General features: G+C 45.4%; 1 protein-coding gene across 3 annotated transcripts in view; it reads left to right on the top strand.

Annotated features, from left to right (window-relative positions):
• Positions 1–24,000, top strand: part of LOC143292961 (protein white-like) — an 86,663-nt gene that overhangs the window by 33,161 nt on the left and 29,502 nt on the right. For all 3 annotated transcript variants that reach the window (XR_013056698.1, XM_076603686.1, XM_076603685.1), the window contains exons 7-12: positions 1,388–1,486; positions 8,636–8,802; positions 9,542–9,613; positions 10,541–10,643; positions 16,306–16,401; positions 17,517–17,545. Coding sequence is in view for 2 of the 3 variants with exons in the window: in XM_076603686.1 (XP_076459801.1) it covers positions 1,388–1,486; positions 8,636–8,802; positions 9,542–9,613; positions 10,541–10,643; positions 16,306–16,401; positions 17,517–17,545 (566 nt within the window). In the remaining variant the exon portion in view is untranslated. The remainder of the gene's footprint in view (positions 1–1,387; positions 1,487–8,635; positions 8,803–9,541; positions 9,614–10,540; positions 10,644–16,305; positions 16,402–17,516; positions 17,546–24,000) is intronic.

The raw sequence follows: 24,000 nt of genomic DNA, 5'->3' as shown, positions 1-24,000 counted from the left end.
CAGTGCATGGGGTATGTGACCATCATGACAGGTAGGGTAGTGTAACAGTGCATGAGGTATGTGACCATCCTGACAGGTAGGCATAGTGTAACAGTGCATGAGGTATGTGACCATCCTGACAGGTAGGGATAGTGTAACAGTGCATGAGGTATGTGACCATCCTGACAGGTAGGGATAGTGTAACAGTGCATGGGGTATGTGACCATCCTGACAGGTAGGCATAGTGTAACACAGTGCATGAGGTATGTGACCATCCTGACAGGTAGGCATAGTGTAACAGTGCATAAGGTATGTGACCATCCTGACAGGTAGGGATAGTGTAACACAGTGCATGAGGTATGTGACCATCCTGACAGGTAGGCATAGTGTAACACAGTGCATGAGGTATGTGACCATCCTGACAGGTAGGGTAGTGTAACACAGTGCATGAGGTATGTGACCATCCTGACAGGTAGGCATAGTGTAACACAGTGCATGAGGTATGTGACCATCCTGACAGGTAGGCATAGTGTAACACAGTGCATGAGGTATGTGACCATCCTGACAGGTAGGCATAGTGTAACACAGTGCATGAGGTATGTGACCATCCTGACAGGTAGGGATAGTGTAACACAGTGCATGAGGTATGTGACCATCCTGACAGGTAGGGTAGTGTAACACAGTGCATGAGGTATGTGACCATCCTGACAGGTAGGGATAGTGTAACACAGTGCATGAGGAATGTGACCATCCTGACAGGTAGGGTAGTGTAACAGTGCATGGGGTATGTGACCATCCTCACAGGCATTGTGTAACACAGTGTATGAGGTATGAGACCATCATCACAGGTAGGGATAGTGTGACACAGTGCATGAGGTATCTGACTATCCTTAAACGCATGAATTATATAACACATTGGAGGTATTTGACCATTCACTGAAGCATGGACAGTTGAACATATTGAAGGTACATGATTGTCTTTGGAAACACTACAATATAATGCACTGGAAGTCAGTTATCATCTTTGAAAATACTGTCACAAAGTATATATAGATATAGATAGATAGATAGATAGATGTGTGTGTGTGTGTGTGTGTGTGTGTGTCTGTGTGAGACTGGGTGTGTTCTGCACGAAGAGAGACACAGGGAGAGATCGGGAGGTCAGTGTAGAGAAAGAGCCAACTCACCACTCAAATGCTATGTTTCATGAAACAGATTACACTCAACAAATGGTTAAATTCTTACAGCAGAGTTGAAACAAATCATCTACATGTTAGTCTATTTGATTGATTGCTAACTGCTCACACTGCATCACATAACACACACAGCATGCTGAATGTTGGGGTTTGACCACATGATGTGATTTGGGACCAGTGATGCCTGAGGTTCTGTCATTTCCTGTCCTCAGATGGGGCTGTCCAAATGTGCAGACACACAAATCGGCTTAGCAGGCATGAAAAAAGGCATCTCTGGAGGTGAATCCAAACGTCTGTCATTTGCTTGTGAGGTGAGTGTCATGTTTATCAAAGTTTTTAGAACTCTCATTTGTCTGAACATTCCTTATCATGAATGTTTGTTTTATGTCAGTATTTGCACAAATATTCCAAATCATGAATCAGAGATCTGAGAAAGTTCTGAATTGATGGTAAGGCATTGCAGCAACATTGTAAGCTGCCATTGGTGTCATTGACCTCTTCTTTGCTTCACAGCAACCAGTCAAAGCAGATTTTGTTGAACAGCTACTGGTCAAAGCAGATTTTGTTTAACAGCTACCAGTCAAAGCAGATTTTGTTGAACAGCTACTGGTCAAAGCAGATTTTGTTTAACAGCTACCAGTCAAAGAATTTTTTGTTGAACAGCTACTGGTCAAAGCAGATTTTGTTTAACAGCTACCAGTCAAAGCAGATTTTGTTGAACAGCTACTGGTCAAAGCAGATTTTGTTTAACAGCTACCAGTCAAAGCAGATTTTGTTGAACAGCTACTGGTCAAAGCAGATTTTGTTTAACAGCTACCAGTCAAAGCAGATTTTGTTGAACAGCTACTGGTCAAGGCTGATTTTGTTGGACAGCTACCAGTCAAAGCAGATTTTGTTGGACAGCTACCAGTCAAAGCAGATTTTGTTGGACAGCTACCAGTCAAGGCTGATTTTGTGTAACAGCTATCAGTCAAGGTGAATGACAGAGTGATTTTCATCAGGTCATCCACTTTTTATCTTCTTTTTTTTTTTTTCATTTCTTCTTCGTTGATGGGCTGCAACTCCCACATTCACCCGTATGTACACAAATGGGCCTTTACATGTATGACCGTTTTTACCCGGCCATGAAGACAGTCATACTCTGCTTTTAGGGGTGTGCATGCTGGGTATATTCTTGTCTCCATAACCCACCAAACGCTGACATGGATTACAGGATCTTTAACGTGCATATTTGATCTTCTCCGTGCATATACACACAAAGGGGGTTCAGGCACTAGCAGGTCTGCACATATGTTGACCTGGGAGATGGGAAAAATTTCCACCCTTTACCCACCAGACTGAAAGTCCAACGCTTTAACCACTTGACTATTGCGCCCATCTTTTTTCATTTCAAAGATAGCATCTCATGTGAGTGCTTCACAGTCGCAAAGCATAGAAACTTAACTCACTCCCTACTGGGCGATTTGTAAGCTCGCGTTCATCTGTGTATTGGCCTTTGTATAGGGTTGTTTTTTTTAATTGTAAAAAAACAAATAAACAGTCTCATGAAATTTGGACACACAATTGTTGAGGTATCAAATTAAGCACAGCACAATGTTTCATAACTAAAACTTCTAAAATACCTTCTGTACAGCAGGAGGTAAAAAATGATATTTTTTCTTGACGTAAAATGTGAGGGTGGTATAGAATTTGTATAGGTGAAGTCTGCACAGTTCATGAATAAAGCATTGTTGTCCATAAATATCACTCTTAGAATCCCATTAGAGTGTAAATGATGACTGAATGGGAGCCTCTACAAATTGCAAATGAACTTACTTCAACTTGAGGGTGTGGGTGGGAGGGTGGGGGGGGGGGGGGGGGCGTGGTCTGTCATGCCTTGAAACTTTTGTCTGTGTGTGTCTTGCCCCATGTATGGTGGAAGTGTTGGAAAAGAAACATCAATCAAACAAACCCTTCCTCTGTTTCAACAGCCAGTGGTTCATTAGCATATTCACCACCAGTCACCCTCTCCATTCCAACTGCCTGTCACTTGCCACATCTACTGCCCCTCCCCCTTCCCCTGTCACTCACACCAGTTTCACTGTCCAATACACATTGCCCTCCTTCTGATGGAATAAAATAACTCTCATTTCTCCATCCCCTTCCAAGTCAAAGCCATCCCTTTGATTTTGTAAGCTGAAAGCACAAATTTCTTGTCTCTTTCAAGAATAACATGTTTGAGCCTGAGAGGCCATTGTCACACGTGGAATCACTCAGTCCAGGTTGGAATAAAAATTGCTTGAAACCTCAGTGACAAGCAAAGATTGGCCAGTACTAGTGGTCTGATGTTTTGCTATGCTAATGAGGCAAGACAGGAGACCCATTCAGCATTGTCCATTCCCAGCTGTGTGAGGCATGGAAATTTTTGAGTCAGAACGTGTATAGTGGTAATCAGTAGGGAACGCTCTCGCCAGTCATTACCTGATATCAGGTAATTAGTAGGGAGTGAGTTAATACTATATCAACAGCTCAAATGAGGTGTTACTGATAAGATTTTTCACAATTTCATCCAAAAATTTGGAATAACTTGTTTTATGATTTCTTTTTACTAACCTTTCCATATACAACATACAACCTGCAAGAATACTTATTATCTGTAAAGGAGAAATTGTTGACACGTTTGCTGATGAAAAGGTGATATGATAAAGAAAGTTTTATCATTCAATAAACAAATTCATAAATATATGTTTAAAACAGCAGAGGCTTCCACAGTACATTCTATATATCCAAATAGGTTTTCTGGACCAAGAGACATACTGGAGTGAAGCACTGGTGACCATTCATCTTATGAAAACGTACATCATTGTCATGTGGGCAATAAAGAATGCACAGAAGTTTCAGAGCTGTATTTATCCACTTTATACATAGTGGAAGCAGTTCATTGCCGGGGTTTAAGAAAATCAAAGCCAAAGCAAATTGAGAGAGAACACTTGATAGAGTGTGGTGAATATAGACAGACAATAATCAAGATCAGTCAATGCCATTACTTATATTTATTTAAAAAAACATCTCTTCTGAATCCAAGATACCACTGGCAGACTGCCAAACTGGTCATTATTCATGGTGTCCTCCATATGTCATCATAGTGACTGTATGCATGGCAGGGTGATCATAGTGACTATGCATGGCAGGGTGATCATAGTGACTGCATGGCAGGGTGATCATAGTGACTATGCATGGCAGGGTGATCATAGTGACTGCATGGCAGGGTGATCATAGTGACTATGCATGGCAGGTTGATCATAGTGACTGTGTGCATGGTGGGGTGATCATAGTGACTGTATGCATGGCAGGGTGATCATAGTGACTGTGCATGGTGGGGTGATCATAGTGACTGTGTGCATGGCAGGTTGATCATAGTGACTGTATGCATGGCAGGGTGATCATAGTGACTGTGTGCATGGCAGGGTGATCATAGTGACTGTGTGCATGGCAGGGTGATCATAGTGACTGTACATGGCAGGGTGATCATAGTGACTGTGTGCATGGCGGGGTGATCATAGTGACTGTGTGGATGGCGGGGTGATCGTAGTGACTGACTGTGAGCATGGCGGGGTGATCATAGTGACTGTGTGCATGGCAGGGTGATCATAGTGACTGTGTGCATGGCAGGGTGATCATAGTGACTGTATGCATGGCAGGGTGATCATAGTGACTGACTGTGTGCATGGCAGGGTGATCATAGTGACTGTGTGCATGGCAGGGTGATCATAGTGACTGTACATGGCGGGGTGATCATAGTGACTGTGTGCATGGCAGGGTGATCATAGTGACTGTGAGCATGGCGGGGTGATCGTAGTGACTGACTGTGAGCATGGCGGGGTGATCGTAGTGACTGACTGTGAGCATGGCGGGGTGATCGTAGTGACTGTGTGCATGGCAGGGTGATTGTAGTGACTGACTGTGTGCATGGCAGGGTGATCATAGTGACTGTGTGCATGGCAGGGTGATCGTAGTGACTGACTGTGTGCATGGCAGGGTGATCATAGTGACTGTGTGCATGGCAGGGTGATCATAGCGACTGACTGTGTTCATGGCAGAGTGATCATAGTGACTGTGTGCATGGCAGGGTGATCATAGCGACTGACTGTGGCATGGCAGGGTGATCATAGTGACTGTGTGCATGGCGGGGTGATCATAGCGACTGACTGTGGCATGGCAGGGTGATCATAGTGACTGTGCATGGCAGGGGTGATCATAGCAACTGACTGTGGCATGGCAGGGTGATCATAGTGACTGTGTGCATGGCAGGGTGATCATAGTGACTGACTGTGTGCATGGCAGGGTGATCATAGTGACTGACTGTGTTCATGGCAGAGTGATCATAGTGACTGTGTGCATGGCGGGGTGATCATAGTGACTGACTGTGTGCATGGCAGGGTGATCATAGCGACTGACTGTGGCATGGCAGGGTGATCATAGTGACTGACTGTGTGCATGGCTGGGTGATTATAGTGACTGTATGCATGGCAGGGTGATCATAGTGACTGTGTGCATGGCAGGGTGATCATAGTGACTGTGTGCATGGCGGGGTGATCGTAGTGACTGTGTGCATGGCGGGGTGATCATAGTGACTGTGTGCATGGCGGGGTGATCATAGTGACTGTGTGCATGGCAGGGTGATCATAGTGACTGTGTGCATGGCTGGGTGATCATAGTGACTGTGTGCATGGCAGGGTGATCATAGCGACTGACTGTGTGCATGGCAGGTTGATCATAGTGACTGTGTGCATGGCAGGGTGATCATAGTGACTGACTGTGTTCATGGCAGAGTGATCATAGTGACTGTGCATGGCAGGTTGATCATAGTGACTGACTGTGTGCATGGCAGGGTGATCATAGTGACTGTGTGCATGGCAGGGTGATCATAGTGACTGTGCATGTCAGGGTGATCATAGTGACTGACTGTGCATGGCAGTGTGATCATAGTGACTGATTGTGTGCATGGCAGGGTGATCATAGTGACTGTGTGCATGGCAGGGTGATCATAGTGTCTGTGTGCATGGTGGGGTTATCATAGTGACTGACTGTGTGCATGGCAGGGTGATCATAGTGACTGACTGTGTGCATGGCAGGGTGATCATAGTGACTGAATGTGTGCATGGCAGGGTGATCATAATGACTGACTGTGTGCATGGCAGGGTGATCATAGTGACTGTGTGCATGGCAGGGTGATCATAGTGACTGTGTGCATGGCGGGTTGATCATAGTGACTGACTGTGTGCATGGCAGGGTGATCATAGTGACTGTGTGCATGGCAGGGTGATCATAGTGACTGTGTGCATGGCGGGGTGATCGTAGTGACTGCGTGCATGGCAGGGTGATCATAGTGACTGACTGTGTGCATGGTGGGGTGATCATAGTGACTGTATGCATGGCAGGGTGATCATAGTGACTGTGTGCATGGCAGGGTGATCATAGTGACTGACTGTGCATGGCAGGGGTGATCATAGTGACTGTGTGCATGGCGGGGTGATCATAGTGACTGTGTGCATGGCGGGGTGATCATAGTGACTGTGTGCATGGCTGGGGTGATCATAGTGACTGACTGTGCATGGCAGGGTGATCATAGTGACTGTGCATGGCAGGGTGATCATAGTGACTGTGTGCATGGCAGGGTGATCATAGTGACTGTGTGCATGGCAGGGTGATCATAGTGACTGACTGTGTGCATGGCAGGGTGATCATAGTGACTGGTGCATGGCAGGTTGACCATAGTGACTGACGGTGTGCATGCAGGTTGATCATAGTGACTGAGTGCTTGCGGGGTGATCGTAGTGACTGACTGTGAGCATGGCGGGGTTATCATAGTGACTGTGTGCATGGTGGGGGTGATCATAGTGACGACTGTGCATGGCAGGGTGATCATTGTGGACTGTGTGCATGGCAGGGTGATCTAGGTGACTGACTGTGTGCATGGTGGGTTGATCATAGTGACTGACTGTGTGCATGGTGGGGTGATCATAGTGCTGACTGAGTGCATGGCGGGTTGATCATAGTGTCTGTGTGGATGGTGGGGTTATCATAGTGACTGACTGTGTTCATGGCAGGGTGATCATAGTGACTGTGTGCATGGCAGGTTGACATAGTGACTGACTGTGTGCATGGTGGGGTGATCATAGTGACTGTGTGCATGGCAGGGTGATCATAGTGGACTGTGTGCATGGTGGGTTGATCATAGTGACTGACTGTGTGCATGGCGGGTTGATCATAGTGACTGACTGTGTGCATGGCAGGGTGATCATAGTGACTGACTGTGTGCATGGCGGGTTGATCATAGTGACTGACTGTGTGCATGGTGGGGTGATCATAGTGACTGACTGTGTGCATGGCAGGGTGATCATAGTGACTGTGTGCATGGCAGGTTGACCATAGTGACTGACGGTGTGCATGGCAGGTTGATCATAGTGACTGTGAGCATGGCGGGGTGATCGTAGTGACTGACTGTGAGCATGGCGGGGTTATCATAGTGACTGACTGTGCATGGCAGGGTGATCATAGTGACTGTGTGCATGGCAGGTTGATCATAGTGACTGACTGTGTGCATGGCAGGGTGATCATAGTGACTGTGTGCATGGCAGGTTGATCATAGTGACTGTGTGCATGGTGGGTTGATCATAGTGACTGACTGTGTGCATGGCAGGGTGATCATAGTGACTGTGTGCATGGCAGGTTGATCATAGTGACTGTGTGCATGGTGGGTTGATCATAGTGACTGACTGTGTTCATGGCAGGGTGATCATAGTGACTGACTGTGTGCATGGTGGGGTGATCATAGTGACTGTGTGCATGGCAGGGTGATCATAGTGACTGACTGTGTGCATGGCGGGTTGATCATAGTGACTGACTGTGTGCATGGCGGGTTGATCATAGTGACTGACTGTGTGCATGGCAGGGTGATCATAGTGACTGACTGTGTGCATGGCGGGTTGATCATAGTGACTGACTGTGTGCATGGCAGGTTGATCATAGTGACTGACTGTGTGCATGGCGGGTTGATCATAGTGACTGACTGTGTGCATGGTGGGGTGATCATAGTGACTGACTGTGTGCATGGCGGGTTGATCATAGTGACTGACTGTGTGCATGGTGGGGTGATCATAGTGACTGACTGTGTGCATGGTGGGGTGATCATAGTGACTGACTGTGTGCATGGCAGGGTGATCATAGTGACTGACTGTGTGCATGGCAGGGTGATCATAGTGACTGTGTGCATGGCAGGTTGATCATAGTGACTGTGTGCATGGTGGGGTGATCATAGTGACTGTGTGCATGGCGGGGTGATCATAGTGACTGTGTGCATGGCGGGGTGATCAAGGTGACTGACTGTGTGCATGGCAGGGTGATCATAGTGACTGTGTGCATGTGATCATAGTGACTGTGTGACTGACTGTGTGCATGGCTGGGTGACTGATTTCCAGATGCTGACCAACCCCCCGTTGATGTTTTGCGATGAGCCAACCTCGGGGCTCGACACATACATGGCTCAGAACATCGTGCAGACCATGCAGTCCATGGCTCAGAGGAATCGAACCATCCTGTGCACCATACACCAGCCCTCTTCAGAGATCTTCGCCATGTTTGATCAGTCAGTGCTCTTTTCTTGGGATTTTTCACAGTCGGTACAGTACGGCTTTTCACACACGCACGAAAAAAAATAATAACAAAAAGAGAGCAGTTGTGTCATGTATATGTCAGAATCAGAATTATATTTATTTGTCATGAAAACCATGTGTGTTATGTGTGTGCATGTGTCTGTGTGCATGTTGCGTGTGTGTGTGCATGTGCATGTGTGTGTGTGTGTGTGATTGTGTGTGTGTGTGTGTGTCATTGTGTGTCATTGTGTGTCATTGTGTGTGTTTGTGCATATGTGTATGTGGTATGTACATGTGAGCATGCATTCACACATCTCACAGGGTGTTGCTGACACAGAAAGGAATCGATGTGTGTCTCACACGGTGTTGCTGACACAGAAAGGAATCGATGTGTGTCTCACAGGGTGTTGCTGACACAGAAAGGAATCGATGTGTGTCTCACAGGGTGTTGCTGACACAGAAAGGAATCGATGTGTGTCTCACAAGGTGTTGCTGACACAGAAAGGAATTGATGTGTGTCTCACAGGGTGTTGCTGACACAGAAAGGAATCGATGTGTGTCTCACAGGGTGTTGCTGACACAGAAAGGAATTGATGTGTGTCTCACACGGTGTTGCTGTCAACAGAAAGGAATCGATGTGTGTCTCACAGGGTGTTGCTGACACAGAAAGGAATCGATGTGTGTCTCACAGGGTGTTGCTGACACAGAAAGGAATCGATGTGTGTCTCACAGGGTGTTGCTGATGGCTGAAGGACGTGTGGGATTCATGGGATCATCTTCTCAGGCCATGGCATTCTTTAAAAGGTATTGTATCTATTCCCCATGGGCTGGGAAGGTGAAACATGGGCATGGGAAATGGAAAAAGAAACAGAGAAATAGAGACAAAGAAAGAGAGAGAGAGAGAGAGTATGTGTGTGCACATGCTTGCACACTGCTTTAGGCTTCACACATACGCATAAACAAGAAATTTTCATACTTAGGTACATTTTACAGATAACAGAGACAAAGAAGGATAAGACAAGCTGTATGAACTATGTCGGTTGTTTTATAGTTTTAAAACATCATGATTATTTTCATCTGTGTTGAGAAATGTGTGGGCAGATTCTGCAAGTTTTTGTTCTTGGTTGTTGTAATTTTTTATGTCACTTTTTGGTGTTCGTTCTTCTCATCTCTCACAGGCACTGGTCCTGACTATCTCTGATATTCTTTGTCAGTACAACCCATCTCAAAATGTATGTTTTTAAACTGTTAGTCATCTTCAACTGTTAGTCATATTCTTTGTGTTCCATCTGTCAGAACAAAATCCCTTGGTCAGCACAATCATTCCTTTCAGGGTCCAGCCATCTAGAACAGCCTTCCATTTAACATTGGACTCTCCACTTTCACAGCCTTTTTCAAATCTTTTCTGAAGACCCATCTATTTAATCAGCACTGATATCTTTGTCCACCAAAGTTCCAAACTGCATTTTGTCCACACTATGATTTCTCTCTCTATGTGTGTCTGTGTCTGTTTGTCAGTATGTAAACAAATGAGCTGGTTGAGTTGTGTCAGGATGTCTGTTTGAAGTTTGTGTAAATTGATTTGTTTTATCATTTCATCATTTATGGACAATGAGTTTTGTACATGTGAAGCGCTTGGAGCTCTATGAGTCCGTTTGAGAAAAAAAGTGCTGATATGTGTTCATTAATCATTTGTTATCATGGTGACTTGGCTGTATGATTTTTTTCCAGTTTGAACTATCTGTGCCCCAATAACTTCAACCCTGCTGACTTCTACGTTCTGACCTTGGCGGTTGTGCCTGGCAAAGAAGAGGAGTGTCGCAACAAAGTCAACGTGAGTTACTGAAAATGGCTCTGTACAGTCATTCACTCTGGACACAGCTCAAAGATATGAATGGAAAGCTGTTTGGAAAACCAAATATTATGATACTTAGACACACACACAAATGCACAAATGCACGCAGGCGAACTCACTGGTAGAATTACCTGGAAATCATAGTTATCGAGTAAAATATCTCTGGTAGATATTTAGCAACCAGTGTGCACCAAACATAGGACTGAATCTGGGTGGTCTCTATCTTATCAAACACATTGCAGTTGTGCGTTATCCCGCATGAACATAAAATAACTGTGGTGGTTCGTCCGTCGGGATCGATGAGGACCATCTAGTCATTCTGGGGGTGGGTGGTAGGGCTCTGTGGGTGCGCAGATGACTGGTCAGGCCAATCCGTGCCCGGAAGGTTCTGATGCAGTGTGGACAGGGAATGGTGGCGGCTGTCAGGGACTTGCTGGCACTGCTTTTTCTGGCCTGTCTGCGTTGCTCTGCTGCAGCGATTCTGTTGGCCTCACAGGATTTGGCACCTTTGTGGACAGCTGAACTCCACTTTGGTCTACCCATTGCATTCAGCTCCCATGTGTCGTGGCTGATGTTGAAGGCCTTCAGAGAAGCTTTCAGAGTGTCTTTGAAGCGCTTCTTTTGGCCTCCATGGGAGCGCTTGCCATGTTGGAGTTCACTATACAGCAGTTTCTTGGGGAGCCAGTGGTCTGGCATGCAAACTACATGGCCTGCCCAGCGCAGCTGGGCCTGCATCAAGATGGTGTAGATGCTGGGCAAGTTTGCATGAGTGAGCACTCTGTGTCAGGGATCTTCTCTTGCCACTTTATGCTGAGAAGTTTTCTGAGGCTGGTGGTGTGGAAGTGGTTCAGCTTTTTGGCGTGGCGTTTGTAGACCGTCCATGATTCACATCCATAGAGCAGTGTGGTGAGAACTATGGCCTTGTATACTTTGAGCTTCGTCTCCAGGGTGATGCCTCTCCTGTTCCAAACATTCTTAATGAGTCTGCCGAAGGCAGCGCTGGCTTTGGCAAGTCTGGCATTCACCTCATCATCGATGACAACTGTGCGAGAGAGTGTACTGCCCAGGTATGTGAACGTGTCCACTGCGTTCAGTCGTTGCCTGTTGATGAAGATGTTTGGTTCAACGTAAGGCTTTCCTGGAGCTGGCTGGTGCATCACCTCAGTCTTCTTTGTGCTGATTGTGAGGCCAAAGTTGTCACAGGCAGCAGAGAACTTGTTGACGCTGTGTTGCATGTCAGCTTCGGAGGCAGCATTGAGAGCACAGTCATCAGCAAACAGGAAGTCGTTGACGGTGTCTGTCCTCACCTTGGTTTTTGCTTGAAGCCTCCTGAGGTTGAAGAGTGAGTCATCTGTGCGGTACCTGATGCCAATGCCTACGTCAGCGTCTCTGAAGGCATCTGTCAGCATGGCTGAAAACATGAGACTGAACAGGGTGGGGGCAAGAACACACCCTTGCTTGACTCCGTTGGAGACAGGGAATGGTTCTGAAGTCTCTCCGTTGCTTGGACTCGGGCCAGCATCCCATCGTGTAGTTTCCGTATGATGGTGATGAACTTTCTGGGACATCCATACTTCGCTATGATTCTCCAAAGGCCATCTCTGCTAACAGTATCGAAGGCCTTGGTCAGATCGACATAGGTGAAGTAAAGGTCGGCGTTCTGTTCCTGACACTTCTCCTGGAGCTGCCTGGCAGCAAACACCATGTCGATAGTCCCGCATTCTTTCCGGAAGCCACACTGGCTCTCTGGTAGGAGACCTTGCTCAAGGTGCACTATGAGACGGTTGAGTAGCACTCTTGCCAGAGTCTTGCCTGCGACGGACAGCAGGGATATTCCACGATGGTTGTCACAGGCCTGACGATTTCCTTTGCGCTTGTACAGGTGTATGATGGAAGCGTCTTTGAAGTCCTGTGGAACTGCCTCATGCTGCCAGATGAGCTGGAATAGCTGATGAAGCTTCTCAGTCAGCACCATACCACCTTTGTAGACCTCAGCTGGAATGGAATCTGAGCCAGGGGCTTTGCCATTGGATAGTAGACAGATAGCTTTCTGGGTCTCCTCCAAAGTTGGAACGGCATCCAACGACTCACTGACTGGCACCTGGGGGAGTCGGTCGATGGCTTCATCATTGATGGTGGAAGGGCGGTTCAGTACGCTGTCAAAGTGTTCAGCCCATCTCTCAAGGATCCCGTCCTTGTCAGTGATTAGGGTAGAACCATCAGCACTGAGGAGTGGAGCAGATCTGGAGGTGGTGGGACCGTAGACTTCTTTCAGGCCGTTATAGAAGTTCTTCATGTCGTTCCTGTCTGCAAAGCCCTGGATCTCATCAGCTTTGTTGCTCAACCAGGAATCCAGCATCTGCCGCAGCTTCAGCTGGATGGTGCTGCGTGCGCTCTTCAGTATGTCTTTCTTTGACTGTGACTTGGGATCTTCAGTGTGCGCTCTGTAAGCTTGGCGTTTGTCTTCCAGCAGCTGCTTGATCTCAGTGCAGTTCTCATCAAACCAGTTGTTGTGCTTCCTGGCAGAAGGCCCAAGGCACTCCATGGCAGTGTTGTACACCGCCTCATGCAGTGTGCCCCATGCTGCCTCCACATTCTGGTTTTCCAGCACGGTGGACTCAAGGCGTTCCTCCAGGGTGTCAGCAAAGCTCTGCTTGATGTTGCCTAGCTCCAGCTTGTTGATATTCAGGCGTTTGGGTGCTTTCATGCCCTGAAGCCGTCTCTTGGGCTAGATGTGGAGGTTGAGTTTGGAGACGATAAGGCGGTAGTCTGTCCAGCACTCGGCGCCGCACATGGCCCTCGTGACTCGTACGTCCTGCCTGTCCCTCTTCCTGATGATGACAAAGTCGATGAGATGCCAATGCCCAGAGTGAGGATGCATCTATGACGTCCTGTTATGGGTAGGGAGGCAGAAGACCGTGTTTGTGATAAGAAGGTCATGCTCGGCACATGTCTGGAGAAGTAGTTGACCATTGCTGTTACAGTTGCCAACCCCATGCTTCCCAGTCACGCCTTCCCAGGAGGTGCTGTCACAGCCAGCTCTCATGTTAAAGTCACCAAGAATGATGAGCTTGTCTGTGTTGGGAAAAGTGGTGATGACAGCGTTCAGTCGTAGAACTTGTCCTTGATCTCATCCAGCTTGGTCATGGTGAGCGTGTAGGCGCTGACAATGGTGGTAAACTTCTTCCCGTTGCATAAAGGGAGTTTCATCGTCATCAGGCGATCATTCACTCCTTTCGGGGGGCCAGCCAGCTTGCCAACGAGGGTTGTCTTCACTGCAAAGCCAACTCCAGCCTCACGTTTCTCTTCAGGTCCGCGACAACTCCAAAAGAAGGTGTAGCCTGCGCCTCGCTCACAGAGTTCGCCTTCTTCTGCCAGTCTGGTCTCACTTAAGGCAGCGATGTCGATGTTGTACCTGGCTAGTTCACTCACAATGAGTGCTGTGCATCTCTGTGGTCTGTCCAAGTCGCCTCTGTCCAGAAGTGTACGCACGCTCCATGTGGCAATGGTCAATGGGGTGCTCCTTGTTTTCTTCTTTCTTTCCTTTGTGTGTCGACCGCTTGAGTAGGGTCCCCCATCAGCCGCAGTATGCTGACTAGGGTGGTGTGGAGCAGGCAATGTTTAGGGCACCTTTTCTAGCCCCTTCCTCATGCCATGGAGGTGAGCAGTGCTGTCCTGAAGAGGGCTGCTCAGTTGCTCAGAGGCCTGCCGATCTCCACCGCTGCTCCAGTCGGTGAAAAACGACCCTATGGCCTGAGCCGCCTGTGTGCAGGTTTGTGGCTACGACTGCCAGTGTACCCACACCTGTCACTTCATTGCTCACCTGTCGCCACAGGGCTTGGGGAAAATGATGGTATGGGATGAAGGATGACTGATGACTTGGGCGATGACTTTGTTTATAGTGAGGAGGAGTTGCGCACCGTCGACCTCACTCTCTTATCCGAGACCGTCTGTATCCAGTGGCAAGACAAGGTCAAGATGACTGGAGATGGAAACGGATGCAGTGGATGACCAGGATGTCCTATGTACCTCATCCTGCCCTCAGCACTCCACAGTGCTCTGCTGCAACCGCCTTCCTCTCCGTTGAACCATGAAGGTTTCTTCTGCAGAGTCCGCCAGATCCAGTCTTCACATGCTTGGGGTAGACAGCCCTAAGCCCTAATTCACCGAGGGTTTGAGACCTGTCAGCTACCCTCACCTAGTTTAGCCAGCCTGTCAAAGCTGTTGTCCAGGGTTGGGCGCTGCTGCATGCTAGCAGTTTCTAGGACCCATAAGTGAGAGCTGGGTGCCAGTGGGGACCAACAGAGGACGAACCACTCCCGGAAGAGTGTGACAAGCCCCCCCTCTAGAGGTACTACCTCTCCCATGCACCCCCTAACCCCTCTGGGTGGTCTCTATCTTATCAAACACATTGCAGTTATGTGTTATCCCACTTGCACATAAAATAACTAGGTCCCATGGGAACCTCAACTACCAACAAGTCAAAGTACTTCTGTTGTTTCCACAGTATGTGAACAGCTGACAAACCACTGAGATATCACTGAACATTACCACTTATGTAGGCCAAGATACAACACCATTTATACACAACCATGATATCCATGCATCATACCATAATACCTGCAGCAGAACAGCATGAGGGGTGGGGTAGGGGGGATACCCAAACCAGTCCTTACTTCCACCATATAGTGACTACATTTAACACTTACTTAGCCACTTTTCTTTCCATCAGCAAGTCATATTCTCAAATTTATGTTTCATGAGTTTTCCTCTTTCACTTCAAAACCACTGTTTAAGTTTATCTGAAAGAAATTTAAATGAATACCTATCTTACACACACATATATCCTTGCTATCAATAATCAAAGTGAGGTCACTTTGTGTTCTTATGACACAACACAATGCCACTGGAGGCGTGTGTTCGTCACAGAACCCAATATCAGGAACCAAACGTTAACAAAGTCCAAAAATAGATGCTAGTTTGATACTTACAGCCCTAGACAACATCTTTTTTTGCAGTGTAGCCTCAGTCTCTCACTCTGGCTCCCTAGTTTGTTCAAGGCAAGGAAAAGGATGGAACCATGTCTGCATGCTGGTTATATCTCATGCTTTCTCAGCTGGTACAAACCAACAGACCGCTGGTCCCAGCACAGCATATGTTGACAATTTAGAAACACTTGATCAGTTGTGAACATGCTGTGTGTATAGAGTTGTAAACAGACACCTCTGGTTGGTCACAAGAAGACGACACACTTCAGCAGGGAAAGGGTGGGGAAGGAATTAAATGGGGGATGCCACAACTCAGCCAGTGTATTTGTTTTCCTGTCAAATTGGATTTTTCATTGGAATTTTGCCATTGACAACCCTTTTGCTGCCATGGATTCTTTTATGTGTGCTAAGTGCATGCTACACTATTGTTTATTGTCTTATTTAAACTGTTAACATCCAGATCACCAATCAAGTCTTGTGGAGGGGTAGAAAATACTGGCATGCATAGAGAGAGAGAGAGAAAAAAAAATGCATGTTTGTGCTTATAATTTCTTTTTGTATGTGTGCAAGTGTACACATGTATGTATATGTTTGCATGTGTGTGCATGTGTACATGTTAGTGTATATATGGTGTGCTGTGCCACGTCTTGCAGGCCATCTGTGATGCCTTTTCGGAGACAAAGGAAGCCAGTGACATCAACGACAGCATCCAGGCAATTACCTCAGAAGCCGAAGCTGACACTTCACTGGTGAGATTTATCAGCAGCAACAGCAGCTAAATTTTGCCCCTCTTCTTCACCCTTCCTCCGTGCCCCCTTTCATTCAAGCTTCTCTGTTCTCACAATAGATACACTGATTAACTCATTGTACCCCACAGCTACATGCCTGCTACAACTCCCCTGGACAAGTACTACATGAGACCACTGCAGTAAAAAAATAAGGTGGTTCACTAAAATGCTGAAAATCTATGGAGAATTGTTGAATTAGTAGATCGAACAAAGCTTCATTTTCATGCTTCCGGAATCCATAAATGGTTCAGTTTAGAACACCAACCAAGCAAGAGTTAGCCAAATTAGGATAGTGTGTTGATAAGAGGAACCTGGTCCACAGGGGAAGTATCATGGTACGAGTTAACTTGTACCTGGAGTACAGTGAGTTGAGGTTAAACTTAAAGGTCCTGTAGGTTTTTGCAGCCATTGGGGCAGTCAGTTTATATCCACTGTGTCTTTGGCTCAGCATAGGAAGCCAGTCCTCTCCTTCCACTGTTTTAACCTCCCCCAACTGAAGTATCCATCCTCACCTGGGTGTAGTGAGAAAACTGAGTCAAGCGCCTTTTCCAAGGACACAACACCATGCTGAACTGGGCACTCGAACCCTGGTCACTGGTGAACAATGGATCACAAGTCTGAATCTCCTGTGCTGGCTTCTGTTACGCTTAGGCTGGTGCAGAGTAATGAGAAATGAAAGCTGTTAGCACTGGCACACAGTGAAACAAATGAAGAAGTGAAGTTCAAAAGCTGGTATGAAAAGGGGGTGGAAAAAATTATGATTCACTTCAACATTTGAGTGATTGATTGATATGGATATTTATATACTTCCCTTTCATGCCTTGGTCAGAGGTGGCGAAAATGAGATAGAGTAGTTGTAGTAGCAGTAATAGTACCATTATTTAATGTCCTTTCACATATGTGATAATAGATGATGTGTGTGAATGTGTTTGTGCCTGTGCCTCTGGGTGTGTGTGTGTGTGTGTGTGTTTGGTTGGAGGGAGTGGGGGAGTGCACACATTCATGCCAGTGCATCTACATATACTAGTTATATCAATGTTTGTCCATTTCTTTAGATGTTTTTTTTTTTCTTTTAGATGCGAGAAGTCTTCAGCAGTGAATCACGGTAAGTGACAGAAAGGAAAGTGAATACTCTGTTTCATGAACTTGCATTGCATCCAGTGTGAAATTGTCAAACATGTCATTTCAGTGTGGAACTGTCAGATGTGTCATTTTTGTGTGGAACTGTCAAATCTGTTGTTTTATGTGTGGGACTGTCAAATGTGTCATTTTAACCTCTTGACTGCGCTGTTGACGTACGGCGTACGTCATGAAATGTCGCTCACCAATGCTGTGTTGACGTGCGCCGTATGTCATGTTACAACGTTCTATGTTTCGAGTCCCGCATTACAGAAAATACAGTCTGCTAACCATTAAATTAGCTCCCCTGAGAGCTCTTTATCTCCTGAGTTCCATAAGCTAAAATTATTCATTGGATTGTCATATTTATGGCGAAAGTTTTGCAAGTTTGTACGAAGCTCAAGTTGTGTTTGCAAAGCCATGGCTGAACGCAGACAAACCCCAACACTTGCACTTGTATTGAAAGAATTCTTTCGGGATGCAAACAGTAGAGATGAAGATTGTGGACTGAATGAGACAGAACGGCGTGAAGTTGATGCCGAAGACGCTGATTTTGACAGTGGAGGGGGGTGGGAGGTGGAGTTGCTTGACGAAACTGAAGACAGACAAGCTCAGCTGATTCAAGATGCAGGTGGGTGTTTACGAGGTTTGTCAGTTTATTATTTGCTTTCTGTTTGTTGTAACAATGAATATGACTGCATAATGTGTGTGTTTTGAATGTGTTAGCTGTGGTAAGTGGCTTCGTCAGTCACTGATCAGTGTGTGTGAGTGAGAGAGAGTCAGTCACGTGGGTACTGTGTCTGACCATCACAGCCCAGGGGGGTGTGGCTTGCTGGCTGGCTCATTGTTGATGACAGCGTGTGTCACTCGCCTGCAGCTTTCTGTGTGTTCGTTTCTGAGTGTGTATTGGTTTGTTGTTGTTGTTGTTGTTATTGTTGTTGTTGTGTGTGTGTGAGTGAGTGAGAAAGGGTGGGGGGGGGGGGGGGGGAGATGATGTTTATAAAACTGAAATCAGAGAATGATACACAGAACTGTATGCCTAAATTACTTTGTAAATTCAACACTTGTAGATGTGTGTGTGTGTGTGTGTGCGTGTGTGTGTGTGTGTGTGTGTGTGTGTGTGCTGTCATTTTGTTTTGTATGAGAAAGAGAGAATGAAGGGGGTGTGGCATACCATGAACCAGTTTCAGTGTGTGTGTGGTTTGTAGGTATGTGTGTATTTGTATTTCAGCTTCTGAAAACAGTCAGAAATAAAATGGTACCATTTCATGATCTTTTTACATGTAAAAAACAAAAAACAAACCCAAAACCCAACAAACTTAGTCTTTTATGCAATGTGTTTCAGGTATGCAGCATGGTGATGATCATGATGTTCATCCTGGACCATCTGGAGCTGACAACTTGCCACAAACCTACATCTGAAGACCAGCAGCAGCAAGACCAAAGGGCAGTAAACAAGCCTCCAGCAATTCTGGATTACAACAAAAACATGGGTGCCATGGACCATCATGACCAACAGCTGCAGCCCTATGATGCCACAAGGAAAACCCTGAAGTGGTATAAATAGCTGTGTGTGCATTTTCTACAAATTGCCATGCTGAATGCACACATCCTCTACAAAAAAGCAGGCAACAGCAGTACACTCTTGGACTTCAGAAGGATGTAATTAGTGCCATGATTTTTGGTGACCAAGACCCAGACACTGCTAAAGATGACCACGCTGTTTGTCTTGTGTGGATGACACTTCATCCCACCTACCCCACAGAAGGCCCAGCCACAAAGGAGGTGCAGAGTCTGCTGGAAGAAAGGACAAAGAAAGGATGTGGGGTTCTACTGCCCAGACTGCCCCAGCAAACCAGCACTGTGTCTTGAAGACTGTTTCTGCAAGTACCACACACAGCGTTTTTACTGGCGATAGATCCTGGGTGAGTACACCCTTTTCATTCTTTGTGTGGACTGTGTTGGAGTCTTATGCACCTGGACACTGTTGCTCAGCCTTGACAGTGTGTGTGGTTGATCACAACAGTCACAAGAAAGACAGGTTGATAACCTGGTTGATATTGTAGCACCTACATGGTGGAATGACAGTCCCAATTTTTTTTATTAATGCATTTTATGGAATTTTTCTGTCAGATTGACTCATTATTTGAACATGTGAGTATCAAAAACAAAATCTTGGTTCATTTTCCTTTCATTTGATATATACTTTTATGCACTTATCTTCAGTACTTTTTGAAATATAAGCAAATTAAAATCATTGGCGTGTTTTTCTTGTTTTTCTGAAAATTTTCTCAGCATAGGCCATAGCAAAACGTACTAGCAGTGAAGGGGTTAATGTGGAACTGTCAAACATGTCAGTTTTGTGTGGAACTGTCAAATGTGTCATTTCAGTAAGGTACTGTCAAATGTGTCATTTCAGCATGGAACTGTCAAATGTGTCATTTTGATATGGAACTGTCAAATGTGTCATTTCAGTATGGAACTGTCAAATGTGTCATTTCAGCATGGAACTGTCAAATGTGTCATTTCAATGTGGAACTGTCAAATGTGTCATTTTAGTGTGGAACTGTCAAGTGTGTCATTTCAGTGTGGAACTTGCTGTCAAATGTGTCATTTTTGTGTGGAACTGTCGGATGTGCCATTCTTTAGTGGAACTGTCAAATGTGTTATTTTAGTGTAGAACTGTCAGATGTGTCATTTTTATGTGCAACTGTCAAATGCAGAGATGTGAGAGCTACGCAGAAACGTGTGAGTGTGCTTTTCCATTCCATTTTTTTTTTTTTAAAGTTTGTCAGTTCAGCATGACTGCCGCAGAAAATGCTCAGAGGCCATTCCTGAGATCTGTATCAATTCAAAGAGAAAACGGATGATGGGATGTTGCTGACAATGGCTGTTGCGATGCTGTTGCCAATGTATTTGGTGTCATATACTGGACCATGTCAGACTGATGCAAACTAGGCCTATCTGTTTGCTCTTCTCAGCCAAAATTTATTGTGGCAACTCAGTGATACAACATCTTGCCATTAGACCGCCGTCTGCTAGCCACTGAAGTGCCGTTTCTGGCAGTAGGTAAACAATCATTCTCAATGGCCGTAATTTTTCAGATAAGTGACGTTATTGATTTGCTCTGTTTTTGCCAACCCCTTATGCATTAGAAATGTTATTTTCATGCATGTTTGATGGAACCGACTCTTGTGCCAAACACTGTGCATTACTTAGATCTGACTGAGAGTCAGTTCTGAAATCTAGTTGCTTTGAATTAAAAACAACAAACAAGCCTGCTTTGAATTAAAGATAACAACAAATAAGCAAGCAAAAAATAATTTACTCCTAACCTTGGGAGCGTACTGATGTTCCTATGGCCCAGGAACACACACACACACACACACACACACACACACACACACACACACACACACACACACACCCCTTCATGCAGCAATAAACGCAACATTTGAATTACTGCATTTTTGTGTGTGCTGAAATTATGTCAGAGGATGATGCAGTGATACACTTGAATGATGGCTTCAGTTAGTATATGTTATTTATATCTTTGATCTATAGCTGAAGTACCAAAGATTCATTTCCACTACGAGCAGAAAATGTTTTGTTTTATGCCAGATTTTAGACATATTGGGAACCTTATTTATTCTTTTGTGTGTTTATATGCCATTTTTACCACAAAAAAAGTTAATATTGACCCCTGCAGAACAATGAAACATTGGTGATTCCTGCACTTTTTGTGGTTGATAAACTTTTTGGGGGGTGGATGGAGGTGGGGGGTGGGGCTTCCCCCCAGACCACCCAGTAAGGTGTCACCTTTCCATCACACCTGGGGCTTTTCCTGCCCCTGCCCCCCATCCCCTTTTTGCCTCCCTCCCAGCTACAGTACACGTTTTGGATGCAGTCCCTCTCACATCCCTGCAAATGTGTCATTTCAGTGTGCAACTATCAAATGTGTCATTTCAGTGTGCAACTATCAAATGTGTCTTTTTTATGTGGAACTGTTAAATGTGTAATTTTTTTTTTTTTGTAGCATTTTCAAGTGTTTCATTTTTGTGTGGAACTGTCAAATTTGTCATTTTTGTGTCAGTGCTGTTCACATATTGAACAATTGCTGTAGAGATAAACGCTTGGAAAGAAAGGGGCAAGAACAGACGCTTGGAAAGAAAGGGCTAAGAGTGTGGTAACAGTGCATGTTGAATGGTGCATGTGATTTTGAACATCATTTTTTGGAGTTTTGTCAAATTATCTTTTTTTCTAATTCCACCTATGGGACTTAACAATTTTTTGTTCAGTTGTCTGTGCATTATATGCAGAAATATGTAATTACAGATCAAATGAACAGTATGACTACACATGATTATGTATCTGTTGTCTGTACATTGTGTGCAGAAACTAATAGAGATCTGATAAACAATGGGGCTGCGTATTGTTTTGATCAGTTACCTGTGCATCATTTTTTACTCACTTGTGTAAACAGTGTGAGTCTGTGTAATAACCCAGTGTTCAGTGTGTGTGTGTGTGTGTGTGTGTCTGTCTGTATGTATGTATGTATGTATGTGTGTCCATAGTAAACTTAAACATTGTCATTTTCTCTGGAAATACTTAGTCAGTTGATACCAAATTTGTCAAAGAAATATAGCAAATAATCAGCTCTTTTCATAGATTCTAACCATAACGATATTGCACCTTTGGGAAGGGCACAAAATAGATCTGAGTATTTGAACCAAAAAAATACTGGTACATTTTTCTTTTTTATTCCCAAAACGTAGCATTTTTATGTGACATACTGACACAGTGAACAATAGCAGTTAATTTATTTTTGTTGCTGAAAATGGATATTCTTTTCCTCTGTATGGAAATTACATTAACACACACATCTCTCAGTACGCCTGTTACAGGCTGAAAACTATTTATTAGTAAGGAGGATACTCATCTAAAGCATTACATTTTAAAACATGACTTTGGGCATATAAAGGCTATTGTGCTTTATACTCGGTGGGAAGCTCTTACACTACTTACATTTCAGAATGATGCTTACTACAGCATCGACATGTTTACTGCATACGCATTTTTCAGATATGATACACATTAACGAGAATGAGCATATCCAATATTGTTATCGACACACATTGAAAGCATACATCTTGTGAGATCAACTTCGACGCAGGCATTCAATCAAGAAGTCGCGATAACGGTAATGATTGAAATGAAGCGAAGAAGGCAGCTAGATTTTATTCAGAAAAGAACTGGGTGTGCAAAGGCCTAAATAAAAAAGAGCTTACTGCAGAAATGTCCCCAACCAGCCGCCATGGCGAAGTGGTTAGCGTCACGGACTGATGACGCGGTTTCAAATCCCAGCGGAGGTGGGTTTTTCGGCCCGCGGACAGCTCCTACCCAGAGTTGAGTGTGCTGTGGGCTTAAATGGGGAGACTGGGACCACACAGTCGAGTGTCATCCACTTCAAGGATGCGTCTTTGGGTGTGTTGCTCTAATTACCTGACCAACACTGCAAGTGTCTGTATCTCTCGGGACCTCCATAGCAACATCATCATTGTCATCGTCCTCCTCCTCCTCCTTCATCATCATCATTAAAAACAAAACAGTCTCAAAGTCTGTGGCCTTTCATGCCCTGCTTTCATGGTGACCTCAGTTTCAATACCCCTCCACTTACGTTCTTGGGGTGAATCCTGTCAATGTCTTCAGTGTCGGCAGATTCATGGGGGGGCTGTTGTTTGAGGGACGTGGTGGCGGTCTCCACTCTGGGAGGGACGCTCACTCAGTCTGGCTCTGCGACTAAGCCATTATTGTCGCTAGTAGGGGGCTTAGTAGGTGGTGTCCTAAGTATGTTAAATCAGAGCAGGCACCACTGAACACCATGAAAGTGACTCAGCAGCAGTGCAGGGTCTCCTCTGGTGTGTGGCCTCCTAGCGACCTAATATCAATGGTTCCCTGCGGTCTGCCGACGCTGGAACTATGATGGACGAACCCGGGTGTTGCTGTGTATGGGGGAATCTAAATGAGCGGTGTGGGAGTAATGCCACTGAAATGGTGCAGATGATGGGGCAGCCAAAAAAAAAAGTCCCCAACAAGCATACAAGATAAACAAAGTTGGTTTTCATTGCACAATAATTGTCGGTTACATCAGGTCCCATTGCACATGTGCAATAAAAGTGAACTCTGACATGTCTTTCAAATCTGAAAGGAACAAAAATCACACCAAACGATTTGTTGTTGCATAGAACCTGAATTTCACATGAACATCACTGTCGCTACACTTATCTTCAGCACAGTGGAGTGAAACTTTAGACTTTCGTGTGCATGTGTGCATGTGTATTGGTGTCTGTGGGTGTTGGGTTGGGGGGCAGTAAGTGTGCAGGGGGTTGAAGATGGAGAGGAGGGGGAAGAGGGATAGCGGAGGGGGAGGTGGACATTTCT

Source organism: Babylonia areolata, chromosome 18, assembly GCF_041734735.1.
Source record: "Babylonia areolata isolate BAREFJ2019XMU chromosome 18, ASM4173473v1, whole genome shotgun sequence".
Lineage (NCBI taxonomy): Eukaryota > Metazoa > Mollusca > Gastropoda > Neogastropoda > Buccinidae > Babylonia > Babylonia areolata.
The sequence above is the reverse complement of the archived record's forward strand: the minus strand, read 5'-3'. Positions and strand labels throughout refer to the sequence as shown.